At 41.5% G+C, this 19,685-nt stretch overlaps 2 protein-coding genes across 2 annotated transcripts; one reads left to right on the top strand and one right to left on the bottom strand.

Annotated features, from left to right (window-relative positions):
* Positions 1-1,458: 1,458 nt before the first annotated feature.
* Positions 1,459-5,033, bottom strand: MTRES1 (mitochondrial transcription rescue factor 1). The gene is made up of 4 exons (XM_084284754.1): positions 4,933-5,033; positions 3,754-4,192; positions 2,900-2,972; positions 1,459-1,812 (listed from the first exon to the last, which is right to left on the bottom strand). Exons 2-4 carry the CDS (start codon positions 4,182-4,184, stop codon positions 1,636-1,638), a joined length of 681 nt encoding a protein of 226 aa, XP_084140880.1. The 5' UTR covers positions 4,185-4,192; positions 4,933-5,033; the 3' UTR covers positions 1,459-1,635.
* A 9,317-nt stretch (positions 5,034-14,350) lies between these two features.
* Positions 14,351-18,318, top strand: CD24 (CD24 molecule). The gene is made up of 2 exons (XM_084283935.1): positions 14,351-14,476; positions 16,554-18,318. Exons 1-2 carry the CDS (start codon positions 14,408-14,410, stop codon positions 16,734-16,736), a joined length of 252 nt encoding a protein of 83 aa, XP_084140061.1. The 5' UTR covers positions 14,351-14,407; the 3' UTR covers positions 16,737-18,318.
* Positions 18,319-19,685: the final 1,367 nt, after the last annotated feature.

Raw genomic sequence — 19,685 nt, 5'->3', positions numbered from 1 at the left:
TTCCTACTAGGCTTGGCCAGAAGTTCAGATTTAAGGTTTTGCCCTAATGTTTTCATTATGCCCTGCTCACCTCTGGGTGCTTGTAATGCTGACTGTGACTGCTTCCTTTCACTTCTGCAGCTTGAGGATCACCAAAACCCTCAAGGAAAGCTTTCCAGGATCGTGTCCTCCTAAGAACCAAGCTTTTAAAAGGTCGCTGTGGCTTTGAAACGTTAACCAGGCATCTGGCTGCCTCTTTAAACACCTACACACGCATAAAAAGCTCACCACAACAGCACGGGTTTGTAGTTCCGTCTGAAGGAAACTAGAAATGTGTTTTAATAATGCAATCCGCAGCCACCACATCTGAGGCTATGGGCAGGCACAACCTGCTCGCGCACGGTCCCAGCCCTGCAGCTGGTGGTTGAACCCGACAGGTCCCGTGTGCTCCTGGCAAGGTGAGCACCGTTGCTGCCTCTCCATGTCACTGATGTTTTATGCAGCAGCAATCCAGTTGTTTACTCGTGTACCTGATATTCCAGTGCACTATGTTTGATTTTTTCTGTCTGCACACAAATTTCAGGAATATCCACCAAAAAGTGGCCCGGTGTATGCTGCTCCTCCTGTTCCAAGCTATCTCCCTCCCTCTGGGTTCTTCAGGTGACGCTGGGAGCAGATTGTGGACTGGAGAAGTGGCTGCCTGCTCCCACAGGCCAGCTCCCTCTACACACACGCCTGCGTGTGGAAGTTAAGCACATATAAACAGAGTAAAATTCTGCACCACCACTCGTCAAATAAACTGTTTCTGTTGGAAGAAGCATATGTTCAGCCTTACAAGTGTGGGCGATTACTCGAGATGCCTGCCATAAGAGACAGTATTTTCCTGTAGTAATACAGACGGAAGCTTTTAATCACAGTATTACCTTTTTTTTGCTTGGATCTCTGCAGCCACCTGAATAATAAATACTTTAGGTCCATGGCTGAAATAAGTATGTGACAGAACCTGAGATTCCCTTTTCCTCTGCATGGTTACTTGAATGGTGAAAACGAGCACCCCGCATGTCTCCTCACTGAGCTGCCTTCTCCATAAGAGAGTATCTGCCTTGATTAATGCTGGCACTGTCACGTTTCCTGCTTAAAAACATGCAGCTGCAATAAATAATTTTTGTATTCTTGGTACAGAAGCAAGGGGAGTTGGTATTGTTAACCAGGATCAAACCAATAATTAAGAAAGGAAGTAATTTTACATATTTTTTTTAATCCAAAATATTTAATGGCTCTAGAGACATGGCTAAGAGAGCAGCTCTGCTTGTTGTGGTACCAGCTTTAATATAACCTGATTAATAAAACTAGACAGCAATTAAACAGTGATCAAATTAGCCTTTATTGATTCATTATTTATAATATCTGCAAGGAAACTGCCTGGAAATAAAAGGGCTGGGTGTTTTATTCCCCAATATAATGAAACACGACTAACAGTGAAAAGTGACAGGTTTTTATTGCAGCAATATTGATGCACACAGCGTAAGGAGATAACATTCTAAAGCAAGCCCTTAAAAAAGGGCACTGTCATTTTGTTTAACCAAAATTCGTATTTAACAACAAATGATATGGTTTTCTGCAAAAAAAGCCCACGCTGCCACATGCAACTCCCTGTTACTTAAGTACATCCTGTTTGGGCACCTTTAAGTTTTTCCAACGCCTCAAAATTACTTTGTATTTTTCACTTTCAGTCTTGTCAGATACTTTTTTTAAGACTACTCGCATAACTACAGCGGTTCCTGTTTCCTTATCTTCCCCTACTAAGAGATCCAGCGTGTCACCAATTTTCACCTGGAAACAGAAAGAGAACATGAGTGATCATAAAACACTCCCTTTGCGTGCAATTTTAATTGTGTTCCTTTCTTTCCACGTAACAGTCTTATTCTTATAGGTGAGGAGGAAGGCAGGCTATCTAGACCCACTGTAGCTCCTTCTAGGAAAGCCCTAGCAATTAGCAATTAAGCGTCTCCTCATGAGGTTCTCTGCCAAAAGCTTTGCCTTTCCTGTTTTACAGCTGACACCCAACTGTGAAAAAGGTGTAAGGTAGCATTTTTTTATTAATTTTTACTGGATGATGTTCCCTGCCAATCTTTTTCTATCGACATAGACTCAAAACAGCAAAATGCAGAATTCTCCCTCCTTCAAAACATCTTAAACTGATATAAAGAACAGAGTGCTGGTGGTCTTTTCACTGTGGTCTTTTCAAATTCCACAAAAGTAGCATGCCTCTCAAAAACTAGCCCTAACTTTAGGGGATCAGGAATTAAAAACTTCTTGTTGCCTTTCGACCACAATAACTGCCACCTAGGTCACCCTCACATAAAAGGTGTACAGAGGCATCTTTGTCACCATTTGAGTGAGCTCTGGTGTGAAAGAGCATGACCAGCTGGGCCTGCAACCCTTTCACCTCTTCTATACGTGTTGCGTGCTCTGTTACAGGTAAAATAACCTTTCCTCAGCTACCCCAGTTTCAATTCCTTTCTATCATCAAACTTTTTCTTTAATCCTATGCCTGCTCCACCAATATATCACATTACTCATTCCTACTCCATCAACCTCATAAGCATCATTGCTTCCTTCAGCAGCTTGCAAAGTTCTGTCATTGCTGCCACCGGCTTTCTCCTTACTTTCAGCCCTAATTTTTACTTTTTAATACCACGACTCTCCTGTCTGCCTCAGGGAACAGTGTTTTACCCCTGGAATCACAGTCACACACACACACACGAAGCTGGAAGTGCTGTTAGCAATGCCATTCACATTCCCAGAGCAATTTAGTGGTTACCTCTTCTGACCCAAGCAAAAGGAGGGAGAAGAAGAGGTCAGGCCTTAGTTATTTGCTTGTACTGCATTAAAATAATTAAATTTGAAAAAGTCTTACAGTTCTACTTTTCTTCCATAGTTTTTCTCCATTCAGCCTGAGTTCATTATTGTAGAATGCATCTTCTACTTTACTGAAGAAAAACAAGGTTTTATTGCATTTACAGTAACGCAGCAGAACAAATGCAATTATTTCTTTGCAGATACACAAGAAAACCATTCACATGCAAGGCTAATTTCCACAACTCTAATATGCGCATAAAGGACAGATTTATTTTGGGACAGAACAGACTTGAGCTGGAGGTAAAGAAGTCTCTCACAGATATTAAACGCAATAGTAGACTATAGGTGCTCTGTGCCACATGTGCAAGCAACCAAAAGCTGTTTACAAAGACCTGCCTGCTGAATATCCAACAAATAACGTCCCCTGTCCTACACCAGCCAGTGTCATCATTTTAAGTGATCAAATTATAATAATATTCAGCTACTAACAACACTGCAATATAAGGCTATATAAGCCTTATAAGGCTAATGTAAGTAGGTTGCATCAGATCATATTTTGTGATATTATTTTTAGAGTGTACATATACCTGGCTGACTTGGTGCACTAGGTTTATACTTACCCTCATCTATTCTGGCACCCGTTAAAAAGCATATCATTTTGTTCCCTCTCTCTCAAACCAGATCTTTTTGTATTACTTAGCATACCATTTTGTGTTTTCTTCATTATAAGTGATAAGTGATAGAAAATGCCTGAAACAAACAAGAACACCTCATACATCCAAAAACTGTTTTTAGGTAGTCAAAACAGCTAAGCTGACAAAATGCTGAGTTATCCCAGCAAAAAAGGGTATCAAAACTCAGCGTTTAGATACATGACATCTTTCTCATTAGCAGGTCTTCTTCCATACTTACTTTCTTGCAATGTCTAGGCCAGCTTTCATGATCACATCATATCGAAGGGACTGCACTACTTTTTCAAGGTCTTTATAATCTTTTACTACATTGGGGTCATTTTCAAATGCATCCTCCAAATCGCTTTCTTCTTCACCTTCCTCTTCCTCCTCTTCCTCTTTTTGTACAGTTTGTCTATTCCTTTTGGAGCTTTTGCTGCTTTTGTTACGCAGAGACAGTACTGAGATATACTCCGGGGAAAGTCTTAACGCACATCGTTTTACTGGGGAAAAGCTGAAATACCTTCTGTAGGCTGCTGTGCTTGCTTGGCAGCTGCAGAATATGCTTCTTCTCCACGAGGGAAACAGTTTGTTAGAGGGGAATCTCTCCCACAGTCCAAACCAGACGTTCAGCTTTCTGAGAGCAGTGATGGGGAGCCTGAAGCCAGTCATAGCATACCCTGAAATAAAACAAACACCCTTAGCAAAAACAAGCAGTGCCTGGGGAGAGGAGCCCTAGAGGGAGCCTCTCTGAGGGGTATAGCAGGCAGGAACACCCACAGCACCCCATGTTCCCAGCAGCTGGGCTGTGAGATGGTTTTTAATGACTTTTATGTGTGTGTGTGTGCAGCCTGACACCTGTTTGCTTCACAAGACTTCACGAGTCTCCCTTCCCTCTCCACAAGTGAATCCTGAAGGAGTTCCTTGCCGTGTGCCTTCAGCTATGGGAGGGAAAAGGCCTCGAGTATCGGCCTCCAGGACCACAACCCCACGCCTTTTACTTATTTATTTTTTTATATATGTTATTATGAAGTATCTGGGATGAAGCTGGAAATTTAGGCGGGCGCAGCGCTCGCGGAAGACCCACCCCTCTCCTCAGCGCGGGGCCAGCTGCCCGGCGGGGCTGTGTGACCACTCCAACACTTATTAGTCCTTATTTACATTTGTTTTATTTTTATTTTTACTTTATTTTATCCAAATCCCCTCCCAGCCGCTCCCAGGGGCTGCCGAGCCGCCCCACAACACGGCGGCCGCCTCCCCCCGCCTCCCCGGCCGGCTCCAAGGGGCCCCCGCGGGCGCCAAGGGCCGCGGCCCCGCTGCCGGCTCCCTCCAGCCCGCGGCCCCCCTGCGGCCCCATCCCCGGCCCCGGGGCCCCGGCTCCCTCCCGGAGCCCTCCCCGGGAGGCCCCGGGCTCGGTTACCTGGGTCCCCGCCGAGCCTCAGGCCCGGGCCCGCCGCCGTCCCCTCGCCGCCGCCGGCAGGCCGCAGGCCCAGGCTCAGCCCATGGCCGGCGCCCCCTGGCGCACCGCCTTGGCGAGGCTGTGGGGCCGTGCAATTAACACGGGGGTTGTAATTGATCGCTTAGTTTTACACCAGCATGTTCTGTCATAAAACACTCGAAGGAGGATTTTTTTATGTCAGGGATGTGTTGTCGTGGAGCAATCCCTCTGCAAAGCTGTCTCCCCTCCTTGGAAACCTCGCTGGAGAGGACACTGCAAACATCTTTATGTCCTTTTGTATTTTAAATATCCCATTTTTTTTTTGGAATAAGCATAAATATCCCGGTTCTTTAAATGTGCCCAGTTCTGTGAGATTCTGACCAATCTCAGTTGGGAACATAGCTGCTTGCTTTTTCATACTTTCCATTGATACGTCTTAAAATATATACACATCCTTATCAGGGAAAAACCAAAAACAAGACAAACAAAACAAACAGAAAAACTACTTTTCCATACAACCCACTCTTTTCAGAGCTCTTAGAATGTGATTTACCTCCCATAGGATTAAAGTCACGCTCTAACTTTGCTAAGAGTGAAGATATCTTTGTTAATTAAAATTAACCTTTCTAGGCTAATCTGGCATTGCACATTTTTATTGCATCCTCGTACCGAAAGGCAATGTAAAGAACTTGCTTCAAGTGTTTCTCTCTTTTGTATTTCTCAGACGCCGTGATATAATGGTCCCTTTAACAAACAGAAAGCAATCAATTCCCTGTTCAGTAGCCTCTCCTGCAGGCCTTCGAGTTTGCAGAAGGTTAATTGCATTGCCCTCAGACAGGTCCCTCTGCAGTCAGACAGAAAATGTAACTTGGTTGTCATGAGCAGGCATCATGCCTCTGATTTATCTCCTCATTGCACAACTCCAAACACAGACATCACCTCTGTCACACTTGCTTCATTTCCCAGGCCTGCTACATGGTCCAGCTCTAGCTGTTCTAGTTAGAAGGTACACCACGTTCATATTTTCTCTCTGGCCTTACCAGGGGGTTTGTCAGGATTTATTCAGCCCTGGTTCGCAGAGGAACATGTCACACGGGTCTCCTTGCCATCTGCTTCTCTCCATGCCACAGAGTATGAGGAGACATCAAAGCCCTCATTCAAGATTTGTACTCCAGCCACGTGCCATCTTGGCAACACCCAGCTTGGTGTGTTTTTTTTTAAAAAGTGAATTTTTAATGACCACGAAGACAAAAATGAAGGTAATATTCACTATTCCTACTTTCATTATATCAAACCGTAATTGTAACCAAAATGTTCTCACAGGGTAAAGCCCGTAGTGTAATTTATGTCATTTTCCAGTTTACCATTAGATGGCAGTGAATAGCTCCCTGTAAAAGGCTCACGAGCTCAAAAGTTTTTTCTCAAAAACATGCTAGTCATAAACACATCAGACATATATGTCATTTAAACTGCCTTCAAGTGATTCTAAGTTTTTTATTTTAAATATCACATGACACCTCAGCAACATACAATTAAAAATTTCGGCTTTGGTAAGAAACTGATCGTTCAGCTCAGGCAGATTAATAGTAATCTATGTAACCTTTTGAAGATCAAGTGAGAAATTGGCCAGACCAAGATGTATTACCTTTCCATGGTTTTCTCATACAATTGCTTCATTTTTTCGATGGAGTTCCTCTCTTCTTTATCGTTTTTGTTTTGTACACTGCAATATACACTCTATGACATTCAGTCATAAGGAGTCTGGTCATCTTGTTTTGATAGCTCAGAGAGAAAATTCTTAGTAACATTTGACCTGTGTATTGGAATCAGTAGCCAAGAACTCCTACTCCACTGCCTAGGGATTTTTGTTACCTTTATTTTTCTGCAAGGTCAGGCAAGTGACAGCAGTAGATCTGCTGATACTCATTGCATCTTGAAATAACATCAAGATCACTGTATAGTTGTTCCAGCCCTGTTAGCAGCCATGAACTCCACTGCTATAACTCTCCACACAGTGCCCATCTCACCAGATTACTTGTCACTGCGGATTTATCTTCAGCAATACTTTTCTGGAACCACACTCAACCTTTAAAGGACGCTGCTTATCTCAAGGTGCAGCGAGAAGGTGACTGGACAGTTCTGTGCATGGCCTAGAAAAACAGTGTCCCCGTTTGAGCACTGCCTTTAACTTTGCCCATATTCATTTAAATAATGAACTAATAATAATAATCGCCCTGACCACTAACTCACCTCTTCCTGTACTACATACCTTCTGTAACTGCTTAGATGCTTTCTTTTCTTAGTCCATAGTCTGGAGACAATTTCTCTAGCTTGTTGCTTGCATCCAATCCATGTCCATATAATCCTACCATTTCTTTCTCTAAAGTACATCTCTGAAAACTAATCTGGCATGCAGCAGAAATTCTTACTGACCCTTTGTGTTACCACTTAAGCTCTTCCAATAACAATGGTATTACAAATTTCTGTCACTTTTTCCTGCAGCCACTTTGGCATCCTGCACACAGAATCCCTTTCTGGAGGTGAACAAGGTCTCACAGACCTTTTTTCCTTGCAGTTTACCTGTTCATTGAAAACTCAACTTATACATCATAGATGGATTTTACATTTCTTTAAGTGGTGGAGATATAGCCACTTGCTAAAGTAGCATTCCTTTTTTTATTCGTCCTTTTCACTAATTTGGCTTTTTTCAGCCAACCAATTGTCTCTCTTACAATATAACACCACACTGAGCTATAATCAGAAAGAAAATAGAGGTGGGCAGCGCAGACTAAAGAAGCTGATAGAGGCCACCCTAATAAATCTGACCATAGTGACACACCTAAACCAGAAATTAATAGTCTCCTTGACAGTGAAAATCAGTGTTACACCAGTGGTTAAGTATATGAGAGGAAAACTTCCATCAGCCAGCCTGGTATTCAATTCAGCTACCCAGAGGTTAAAGGCTCCATAATTCCACTGCTAATTAAATCTCCCCAGTTTGGTGAGAGTTTTGCAATAAAAATTGTGGGTTGTTTTGTTTTGTTTTTTCCTTTTTTTTTTTTTTTTTTTCTTTCACTTCCTTGTTTGCTAATTATATAAAAAACAATGTCTTTGGTTTTGAAGTACAAGTTAATGTTCTATTTTTTAACACCAGCTTTCAGACTTTCATTCATTCTGCAGCGAACATGTTCGGGTCCTGCTGGCTTTTGTTGCTGCTCTAGGATTTGCCTAGCTCCCACTAACAGCAGGTGGCAAATGTAATAAAAAGAAAAAGTAATCAATTAAGCATTTGTTATTCGAAACTTACTTATTAGCCTTAACAACTACATATTCCATGAGCAAATGTTAATTAGTTTGAATTATTTGTTTACCTCTGTTTCCCCTGTATTCTCCCCAGAATAATGGCTTTACTACTTAGAATATAATGTTCTCTTCTCTAATTAATAGCAACTAATTTGAGATATATGCATGTATGAGTCTAACATAATTAATTTCCAATGAGGGATTTTAGATTGTTCCTCCATCTGTGTACAATTGAAGATTTGTTATTCTCTATTACTTTTTCTCTTTCTTTCTTTCTTTCTTTCTTTCTTTCTTTCTTTCTTTCTTTCTTTCTTTCTTTCTTTCTTTCTTTCTTTCTTTCTTTCTTTCTTTCTTTCTTTCATTATCTTTTGTGTTGGGTTTCCTTTTAAAAGCAGAAAAAAGGATGTTCAAAGTACTTCAGCTTCCATTGTGACTCAGAGACAACATTATTTTGATTAGCATTTGTAAACATTATTGCATCAGGAAATAGAAATGTATCTGTAGGCTGCAATACACTTTTGATATATAAAAAAGCAAATAATATCAATAAAGGTGCAATAGGGATGGATAATCATATCATTTGGAGTCAAGGACATCTTGTCCTTTCACAGTGTCCAGGTCCAGAGGTATAAAAGATTGTGTAAATCACACAGTAGGAACTTTTGAATCCCCAACTGGTCCCTTTTTCTAAGATGAAATGGGAGGAGTAGCTTCTAGATCTTGTTCATCTATGCATTTTTGAGTCATATTTGTGCGTGTGCATTAATAAATAAAATAAATAATAATAAATAAATAAATAAACAAAGGGCTCCAACTTTCTCTGCACCTGATGGACCTGAGAGTGCAAAGGAAAGCAACAAAAATGCATGAGGTTTAGAAATTCTGTTAAAAAAAGGTTGAAGGAACTGGACCTGTTCCTCAAAATAAGGAAAAAACTCCATGACAAATGTCTGAACTAACCATCCAGTCAGTTTTGAGAGTGATGTAGGCGCCTCCAGGATGTGATTCATCTGTTTCAGATGTCTATGTCGGAATGAGATAAATTACATCGCTTCTCTTCACCATCAAAAGTTTCCAGGGAGATCCACTTGATGTAGATGGTTGCTCTAAGGTGAGCCTTCCTTCCTTCCAATGCGAGGTGGTTGATAGGTTTTCAATTGCTAAAACAGTTTGTTATAAATTTGACTGTCATTACTATCTGTGAGCTTTACTACGGTGACATAACAGATTGCTACTTTAAATTTTCAACAAAGACATCTATGACGAGACACTTTCTGTACAGACAGTTTAACGAAGAAACAGGGGACCTATGGACTGTGGAATACCTTTCACTGAAGTTGTCTGAGAATAATGTTTAAACTTGCCTCAGATCAGAAGATGGAGAAATTGACTTTTGATCCTTTTTACGTCTTCATGTCTATAGATTTCTAATCTGACATTAAGCCTCATGAGCTAAAGGAAAGCCCTGGTTTGGTTTTGTCCCATTACCTAGTAACGTGAGACCAAATAATTCCTGAGCATGATTTAGGGGTTGGCCCAGGCTGGGGACAGCTGCCTTCCAACAGGCAATTTAGATTCAGCCACCCTTTTCTGGAGGCTAGGAGAGTTTAAGAGTATGGTTGTGGCTAGACATGCGAGTTGGCCTGAAGGCCAAAGAACAGGCTCTGTTACTTCTAATCTGTTTGTATTGATGTCAACCAAGAGCTTATTTGACTTCGAGAGAAAGGTGTGCTTTTGGACAGATCTGAAGCCACACTGTGCCATACAAGCCGACACCGTCCCTTGAAGTTGACTGGGAAATCAAACAACCCATTGCTATATTCACAGGAATATCCCAGCCAAAACCAGGACAGACAGCAATTCTTATCCTCAGCATTTCTCGTTGAGAGTATTCCCAGAATCACAATGTCAATTCTGGTCAAACTTTCAGTCTTACGATTCTGGGTCTGGAAATCATTGTTTAGCTTACCTCCACAACTACTTATCTCTAATTAAGCAGCCTGATGTTTTTTTTTGCCTCAGATTGCCATACAACAGAAACCATGCTGGAATCCTGGTATAGTGATGGTCTGAATCATGGCAACAAGGCTCACGTCTGAAGACGTGTGTAGCGGAGTCCAATCATCATTTAATACCAAGTGGAGATTTACAATTCCACCAACCTTGCCTTCCATTAAAAGCTCTACTAACCAAAAAATGAATATAAAGTCTCCACTAGAAGAAGGAACATAATCCTCAAAATATTTTCCGAGTGCTTAACCAAGATTTGTGCCAAACTATATTGTCCAGATGTCTAAAATGAGTTTCAGCCAGCCACCTCCCATCAGCGTTTCAGTCTTGTTCTGCAATGCCAGTGAAGGTGCAATTGTAAGAAAGGTCCAGCTGTAATGAAGGATGCTTCAAAAAAGCTGGTGAGTTTTGATTTTGTGGCTGGAGCCTTGATGCTCCCTCAAGGTGAGTCCTTCCCACTAACAAGTAGCAAAAGAAGAGCCAGCCTAGCTTATGAAAAGACAGTGTTTCTATAGATTAGAGAATATGGACCTGTGAGTTTCTCAAGGCACAACCCTTATGGCAAAAATGGACATCAAAGAAACTTATCGCCAGAGGATGTCAGCATAGATCAGCATATGTAGGCTAGACAGTACAGGCTGGATTTCCCTCTTCAAAGATCTCCTTTGTAAAAAGATCAGAACCTAAAACATAAATGCATAACATGCTCACAGTCGGGGATTAACTAAAATAGCTCATAATATAGCTGAGTGAGTACTGAGAGCTGCAGTGCACCCTGGAATGAGCTTAAAATGGTTGAAGACCCTGGGATGTGCCACAGTGTGTAGAAAGTTTCAGTCTATACACAGCCAAGGAAAGTGAAGAGCTGGTTGGCAGCTCAAGATCCAGCAATTCTCATTGGCAATTGATGCTCCTAAAATATTTAAGCTTAAACGAATTGAGACTGGTAGATAAAGGCAAGAGCAAATTAATGGTTAAGTCAAAATCAGTTCTCATGATTTCCACTCAGTGCTCTGACTGCACCTATTTAACTAAAGCTTGTCCAAATTTAACTACATTGCTTTCTAGTACTTTTACATCACCTTTAAGTATTTTTACATTACTAGTCTCAGAGACTACTTCTGTGCTCGCTTTTATAGATGACTTTTTTTTTTTTTCCTGCCTGTCATTTCAGCCAATCCTGTTTGCTAATGTATTATACAAAACAGCATGAGTTTTACTTCTGTTCACTAGATTGTGAATTGTCTTTTGCAAAGTTAAATCTACTTAAAACTCACCATTGGGATATACAAATTAACTTATATTTAATCCAAAGGATTGAAGTAGCTTTAGCCCTTCTCTTTGTTAAGCTTTCTCATCGTATGTTATGTATTTAACTGGTAGAGATGCTGAGTGCTGTTCCAACCTAGAAAAACAAAGGAAGCAGAACAATGAGAGATTTAACAATGGTATTGAACAACATATGTCAGCATCATGAAAATACACAGCTATCAAAGGATGTGTGATTGTTCTGAGAGAGTGTATTTTCTTTTCTGAGGGAAAAAAAATAAATAAAAATCAGAAGTGCCTATTGGCCACCAGATAGCAGTGCTTCACTTTTGCAGTTCTAATCTCAATTACAGTATTTCTTGCCTCTGTAGAAATATCCATATGTTGGGTCCTAGTGTCTTTATCAGATATATCTCTAACAGAATTCATTTGAGACTTCAGATGAAAAAAGTAAAGATTCTGGACATAGGTGTGATTAGGTGAATGCTAGATCATTTTAGGATTTGTGGGTTCAGGAGAAATCATGGATATTGCAGCTTTACTGAATAGGAGGAGTTGGTTGTAGAAATATAATGGGATGTAGACATTATCATTCCCAATAACAAAAGTTTGGACTTTTATCATTGCACTTAAATAAAAAATCTTGCACTTAAATATTGTAGTGCTTCTTCCTTGCTGCTAATAAATTTCCTTATTTGCATTAGTATTTCAGGAATAATTCAGAAAGGTATGGTTTTTGGCCTCAGAATGTAACCTTTATGTAGTTACATTATTTTAGTAACTTATCACTTCTTCCAAATATTTTAAAGTATCTGCATTTTTCTTTATTTAAAAGAAAGGAACAGACTTTATAATATTTTTTTTAGCAAGAAGACACCCCCATTTTTAGTGTAATTTGTTAAAATGGCAGAAGTGTGATATACTGTATAATAATTAGCAGTAATATAATGTTGTATAGATTCACGTTACCTTACAAGAACCTTGCACCAGCCTCACTTTTTGCAGACATAGTTCCAGACCTCAGGCAAGGTGCGCTGGGTAGAGAGAATGGGAAAGGCGTCTGGGTGTTATTCCATCATTCCCAGCCGTCCCAGCTTTGATTTTAAGGTGTCTCAGCTGCTGCTGTAACCTGAACAGCCAGCTATGGTCCCAAGGGGATCATGCAACACTGCCTTTCATCCCATACCAGGTGGGAGAGGTTATAATGGAAACTGTCTCAGTCCACTTTACACAAGAATATTCTTCATTGTGGAGAAGAATATCGGAGAGCCCTGGCAGGGTTGCTTTCCTTTGGCAGCTCCTCCAGTGGCAGAACAGGGATCTGGTGATAGAATAGTCTAAGCCCTCACTTATTGCTGTGGTTCACGTGACTTCTCCCACAGGGAATTTCACCTTTTGTGGTGGTATCCATGTCCGCAGGGTGAAAAGGTGACTTTCTCTCTCCCATTTGTGGTTTCATGTTAACTGTGACAACTAAAGCAACCTGTTCGCAAGGAAAAGTGGTAACAAGATGTTCTCAGCATTGTCATCCTTCTTTTAATTTAAGTTGATCACAGTTCCTTTTTTTTTTTTTTTTTTTTTTTTTTTTTCCTATTATCTCTCTACAGTCACAAAAACCCAACTTCCCCAATAACCAGCTTGAAGCAGACAGCCAGGAAATATTCAAAACCAGAAAATCCTCAGTTTGATGACTCTTCTCGGAGTTCCCCTATGTATAGACTATGCCTCTAGCAGTTAGGAACTTGACTCTGACTGTGTTCAGGGATTTAAAACACAGGCAAGCACCAAAACCATGGAAACACTACTCCAGGTGTGCTTTGGGCTTTGTGTAACTCGCTGAAGATCTTCCATCTTGATACAGATTAAGGATTGCATATGGGGTAATACAGCTTGCAAAACGCCACCATTCCTAGAAAATCAAGTGGCTATAGCTTTGTTAGGTGTTCTAAAACAATTAGAGTGGGACTGGCTTTAGGATTATAAATTTTTGCCTAGCACAAGCCCCAGCATCTGGTCCTGCAGCACGACCATCTGTGTTTCCAGTGCCTCAAGACCAAGTTCTAGCAACGCCTGAGGACGCTCACGGAAAGCAGTCCTGGCGCTGGGGACAGCAAATGAGTCAGGCGTGTATTGCTTAACACATGTATCTCTTCACAGTTTGTTCTGGGATAAACACGAACACATTTTAAAGCCTATTGATTAGTTTGAACTAAAGACAACCAGGCGTCTTCTTTTAAATAGAAGTAACCACTTCCAGAATGAAACCGTGTCTTTTCGTAGCTTACAAAGTGTCTTTACAAAGTGTAGCACACCAGTGTCTTTTTGTAGCTTACAAAGCGGATTCAGACCATTTTGATGATTTATCTGTACACCAAGACACCTGCCTGATCATTTGGCGAGGCAGAGTATCTTGGGTGAGCTGAGGGAGGATTTACAACACAGCCACGACACCGACCACGCCTCCTCAGCCCTGCTGCTACCATCTGGAAACACGGCTTTCTTCACCTGTCCCCCTATCATTTGATGATATTTTAATAAAAATGTGATGTTTTCACAAACATAAGAGTTGATCTCGGAGTATTTTGCCACCCCGCGCCTCACACCCTCCACCACGCAGCCGGGGGCAGCCCTCAGGAGCCCGTGGGGGAGGCAGCGGCGGTCGGCGGGGGGCGCGGGCAGGCCGTGCCCAGCCATGCCGGGCCGGGAGGCGCTGAGGGCGGGTCTGAGGTGTGTGGAGGAGGGGGAAGGCGGTGGCAGGGCGTCACGGCGGCCATAAAAAGGCCGGGCGCGGCTGAGCGGCGCAGCTGGGTCGCTCGCAGCCACCAGAGGTGGGAGAAAGCGGTGTGGGGACGGCAGCGGGACAGCAGTGACGGGCATGGGGACGGCGCTGGCGGCGCGGCTCGGCTTGGGGCTCCTGCTCCTGGCGCTCATCCTACCCACGCAGGTGAGCCCCGGCGGTGGGACGGGGGCGAGCGAGCCCTCCCGAGCCATCCCCAGCCCTCCCGAGCCCTCCTCAGCCCCCCGGTGCCCCGCAGCCGCTGTGTCCCCTCAGGCTCGGGGGGCTCCTGAGGGAGCGGCCGCCGCCATCTCGCTGCCCTGGGTGGGGGACAGGGCTCGGGGGGCGGCGGTGGGGCTGTGAGGTGCCTCCAAAGCTGGGTTAATTTCAGGAAGAAATGAGCTGGGGGTGCAGCGAGACCCTGCTTCGAGTCGCATCTGGGGTTTGGGGGAGGTCCTGGTGTTTAGGGCATGGTAGGAGTGGGGGGCTCGCTGAGGGGGAGCGGCATCGCTGCTCCCAGACAGTGAGACCATGAGCTCTACAGACCCCCTGTGGGGAAGGGTCGGTGAGACAGCAGTAGGGAAACATCAAACAAAGAGCTTTCTGGAGGCTCTCTTAAATATTTTTACCCCCTTTCTTTATAAAGGAGAACGTCTTCCCTTTTCCATTGTCCTCTGTAGAGCAGGATCGTACCTTGTCGGAGGTCCCTTATATCACGATATCGTGGCACCCCTCTCTTTTGTAGGCATGCATGTGCCACTAGGCTTTGTCTTCAAAACAAAGATAACAAAAATGATATAACTCAAGTGTGCTGGATATTGTGTGAAGGCTGAAAAAAAAAATCCGGAGTAGGTTGGGACTCGCATCCTGCAAGCTGATTAGGAGGTTTCTTCTGCAATTCAGTATTTATCGCTTTGGCTGCTTTCAACAGAAACTTCCACACCGTGATTTTTATTTTTTATTTATTTATTTTTAAGTCCTGCAGTCCTGAATGGCTTCCAGCATGTTCCTGGTTGCCCAAAATCCTAACTACCAGAAGCTGTACATGGGCACAATATTTTTCTGTGACGTTCTTTTGTTCAGTAGAAAATGCTCCAAGGGTATGGCCATGCAAGATTCAAATAAATTTAGCATTGATTTAATGGCTTCAGCACTGAGCTATTATATATATATATATATATATTTCTGTTAAGGGTAATTAACGCTTTTGATAGCACTGGTAATACAACAATAAAGACCTTTTATGGAGGGTATTTATTAAAGTAGGTGTTCTTTTAGGAAACATTTTTACTTTAGCTGAGTCTACCATTGTGTACCAGAAAGCTCTGGTACAATGCAAGTTTCCTGCCACAGAACCGAAGCCAAGTTTGCCAAACTATACTTCTTCAGGAGCAGATGCATTATTCTTGCCCTTGCTTTTCATCCTTCTGTATCACACATCCTTCCCTAGAAGAGAACACATTAATGTAGCTTTGAAAATTTTCCTGTACATGTGTAGGATGTAGCTTTTTGATGAAATTAAAAAGTGCAAAATTTTTATGTTTTACTCCTATAATTTGGGGAGGAGTGGAAGGAGACTTTTTTACCTTGCTTTCTGTTAGAATCTTCATTTATTAATGTTATACAGACCTTCCACTGCATTTCTTATGTCTGCTCTAGCATGCCAATAGGTCGTGATTTAATCAGTATAATTCCATTGTTTTAAGTTCTGTGGTTCAGTGCTACCATAGCAAGATAAGAGATGTGAGGCTGAAAAGAGAAGTCCATTTACACAAGCCCTACTGTTGCTTGAAAGGGATACCCAACGCAGTTACAGAAATAAAATCAATAGGTTCTGCACTGTTTGCTCATATTTCTGTTTGTGGCTCAATCTGCTAAGACAATGGATTCATGCAGTTATCTGGAAGTCTTTTATCAAAAGGATTGCTCTACATTTCATAGATTTTGAGTTTTTTTGAAACCTACTTCTCTACTCTGTTTTGTTGCAGGGTTTTGGTAAAACTGTAGCTCCGTAACAGAAAGCATTTAGGAAAATGTTAGATTTATTTCTTTTGAATTCCAGAAACAGGACTTATTAAACAACTCTGTCCTTCTCTGTACACCAAGAGGCATGAACAACTGTATTATATGAGTACTGTGTGTTGCTACGTGTTGTTAATTACTACTAATTTGTCTTCTGATTTAAAAAAAAAAAAAAAAAAAACAAAAAAACACTTCTATTTAACTTTTTCTACCCACATTCTAGATCTACTGCAATCCCAATGGAACAAGTCCAACACCTTCAAACAATTCTTCAGCAGCTTCCACTTCGTCAGCTGTCGTAAATTCACTGAACAGTACCACCCCTCACGGACATGGAAATTGCCTTCACTCTGCCACAAGCCTCCTTTTCATTCTCTCAGTTTCCCTTCTGTATTTTTGCTGTTAAGAGACTCTGGCAGGGAAATGGCTACCACTCCCCACCCAGTTTCCTGAACCATCTGAGATGGCTAGATCTTCGACCCAGCATGAAAATGAATCAGTCCAAACTCTGCATCAAACCGGCTTGGTTCCACTCCATACTGTAATTAGTACCTGTCTGACCTAGAGAATCACCTGCTGCTCTCACTTTCCAGAGCTGACCCAATATGAAAAGGATGTGACCAACTTCAGCCAGGAGGTAAAATGAGCTCTCTTACCAGATGAGTTTGAATTCGAAGTACAAGATGGAAGCTAAAAGACAGTATTGACAACTCCTCCCAATTTAAAGCTGAGAAGAAATGCAGTGTCCTTGTTGTTGTCCAGGTTGGATGATAACACCTCACCAAGGCAGAAGGCTAGAGACTTTATCTACCACTTAAAATGACAACTTGAAGAGATTTTTATCTGCCTTTTAAGTTCATTAAAGTCAGTAGCTCATAGAAATGCTAGAAAACACAGAAAAGCTCAAATGGTTCTGTTCCTTTCACAGCCTGCATGGTTAAAATCAATGGGTAGTAAGAATGTATGCGAAAGACAAAGTAACAGTGAGAAGGGTCTCTTCTAGTTTTAATTTGTATGAAGTTGCTATGAGACTAAAACAGAACTCCAAATTTTGTAATAATCCTTATTTTTATTTCTGAGTTCTAACCAAATGGCTAGTCAGGCAGGGCTAGTTTTGAAACGTTGAAAATCAACAGTCAAGGGTTTTCCTAAGAGTTGAATTATTTACCATGGGGATTCGGTTTTGACATTTTATTTAAATTGTTCATATATTAAACCCTATGTGCCAGAGTAATGAGGTGTGGAAACATTGGGAAAAGTACCAGGAGCTTTTTGTAAATGAAGTTCAGACAAAAAAAAAAAGTCAAGGGATAACAATCTCCTCTTTCCCCTATTTCTCCTCCCAGTTCTACAAGTTGTACAAGTCCTTTTTGCTCCTGGAACTTTCCTTAATTATGAAGGATTTATAGAACCTCTTGAGTAATGTTTTAGTGCTGCTTTTTTTTTTTTTTTTTTTTTTTGGCACAAAGTAAATAACTTACTGTTTGTTTTGAAGAGTTTTCATTGTGATGGTTTACTTTAACCATGGGCTAATATTTGTGGTGGGGAGAAGGAACGGGGAGAGGAGAGAAAAACGCCAAAAAAAAATAAGACATTACATGATTAGGTGTTTGGAATCTGAAGACTGGAGTCTTAATTTAATCAATTTAAAAATGACCTTTGTAAATACTTTTTAAACAACTTTCTGAATCAAAACTGCTACACTTGCACAGATCGTTTCTGTATCATTCAACCCTTTAGATCATAGCATCTGGTAGTTGATCAAAGCAAGCTCTGTTAAGGAAGTTCATCTACCTTAACACCTGATGAAGAAAAAAGTTGATAAAACAGGAGCGCATATGATCATATCACTCTGTATATAGATATCTATCTCGGTATAAGATCATGTCAAATGAAAGTGGCTCCCAATTTTTTTTAAATCCACATCTTCCAGTTACATTACCACCAATCCAGGTTATCAGATACTAGTAGCAAACTAACACAAATTCCTGTCAGTGAGTATACATGGCATTTCCTTCTGCTTATCATTTGTATTGAGTAAACTGTTAATGATTGTATTTTTGTGTTTGTGTAATTATGCTTTGATTTACTAGCTACTGATTTTCAGTGGGGGGGAGGAGGGGGAACCTGTAAATAAAGCAGTGGACAGGCAATGCATTCCAGGTGCACTTCCAGACACTCCTGCAAGAACTTGTAACTTGCCTGCGTTAAGTGAATGAGCTGTTAAGCAAGGCAGTGTATGTGATTAAAAACCTCAAGGTCTAGAAACACTGACGTGTATTAGTTTTATTTCTCTCTCGAAGGTTTAGTGATATTACGAGCCTGGATTCTACTCTGAAATCAGTGAGTGAGATTTTGTTAATATTGCTAACGAGTAGCTTTTCTGTATTTATTACTTTTCCCTTTCAAAGTAGTGTGCTTTCATTTTAGGCAAACGGTGCTTAAACAGAGTTTTCCTTTGTTTCTTCTTGGGGCAGTGAGTTATTTCCCTTATAACAGCTAAAGCTGTTTTTCAGCTTGTGGTTATCGAGCCTGTGAATTAACTGCTTGAGGTTTCTGACTCCCACACGCTACATTAATATAATAGGAGTATTCTAATAATACAAGTTTCACCATGCTTGATGAAGTACAGAGGCTAGAAGAAGCAGTAGTATGTGCAATAGTTCACTGAAGAGTAAAAAATAAACTGGATCAGAACTCAAAACACAGGTATTTACAGTTCAGGACATTCCAGAGTTGTGTTTTTTTTTCCCAGTTATGCTCCTTTCTAAGAACCCTGTGTTCTGCATGATCATCTTTACTCCCTAGATATGGAGCAAGGCACTTAAAAATGCCCAGCTACTTAGGCAGGCTGCACAACACTGCATTTTTTTCGGTGGGAAAGAGGCCCCCAGAGAGGCCTCCTGAGGCTCAGGAGGGAAGGCAGAGCGGCAGCCCTTTGATGGTGTTCCTTTACTTTTCCAGTAGGCTGAACAAACCCAAGAAGCAGAAGGGGTTTATCAAAGCTCGCTGTTTGAGCCTATCTTGGAATCTGCGGGGACTATGGGAGCGCATTGTTCCCTTATTTAGCTTCCCTCTCAGTGCTTCTAGAAGGAAGCATGAAGATAAAATGCTATACCAACAGCTACCTGGCTGTCTATCTTTTTGGTAAAACAACCTTGAAAACACAAACATTCAAAGACTGAGAACAAAGGCTGCGATGATAGGCCTTTGTTCTATGAAGTATCAGCAAAATGAATGAAACAGAGGAATATGCCTGGAGTTCAGCATTTGCTAAGTATTTAAATGGACTAGGATGGTTGGTTTAATTGGTGGTGTTTTTTTCTTTTGATTAAAAAAAAAAGAAATAGGGACA

The sequence above is a fragment of the Netta rufina genome, assembly GCF_964035555.1.
Source record: "Netta rufina genome assembly, chromosome: 3".
Taxonomy (NCBI): domain Eukaryota; kingdom Metazoa; phylum Chordata; class Aves; order Anseriformes; family Anatidae; genus Netta; species Netta rufina.
This window is presented reverse-complemented; position numbering and strand designations above follow the sequence as displayed.

Coding starts and splice junctions, on each gene's coding strand:
- MTRES1 (XM_084284754.1), bottom strand. CDS start 4,184: ATGACTGGCTTCAGGCTCCCCATCACTGCTCTCAGAAAGCTGAACGTC. Junction 2,973..3,753: donor GGCCTAGACATTGCAAGAAA/GTAAGTATGGAA, acceptor GTTTTTCTTCAG/TAAAGTAGAAGATGCATTCT. Junction 1,813..2,899: donor TATGGAAGAAAAGTAGAACT/GTAAGACTTTTT, acceptor TTCTGTTTCCAG/GTGAAAATTGGTGACACGCT.
- CD24 (XM_084283935.1), top strand. CDS start 14,408: ATGGGGACGGCGCTGGCGGCGCGGCTCGGCTTGGGGCTCCTGCTCCTG. Junction 14,477..16,553: donor CGCTCATCCTACCCACGCAG/GTGAGCCCCGGC, acceptor CCCACATTCTAG/ATCTACTGCAATCCCAATGG.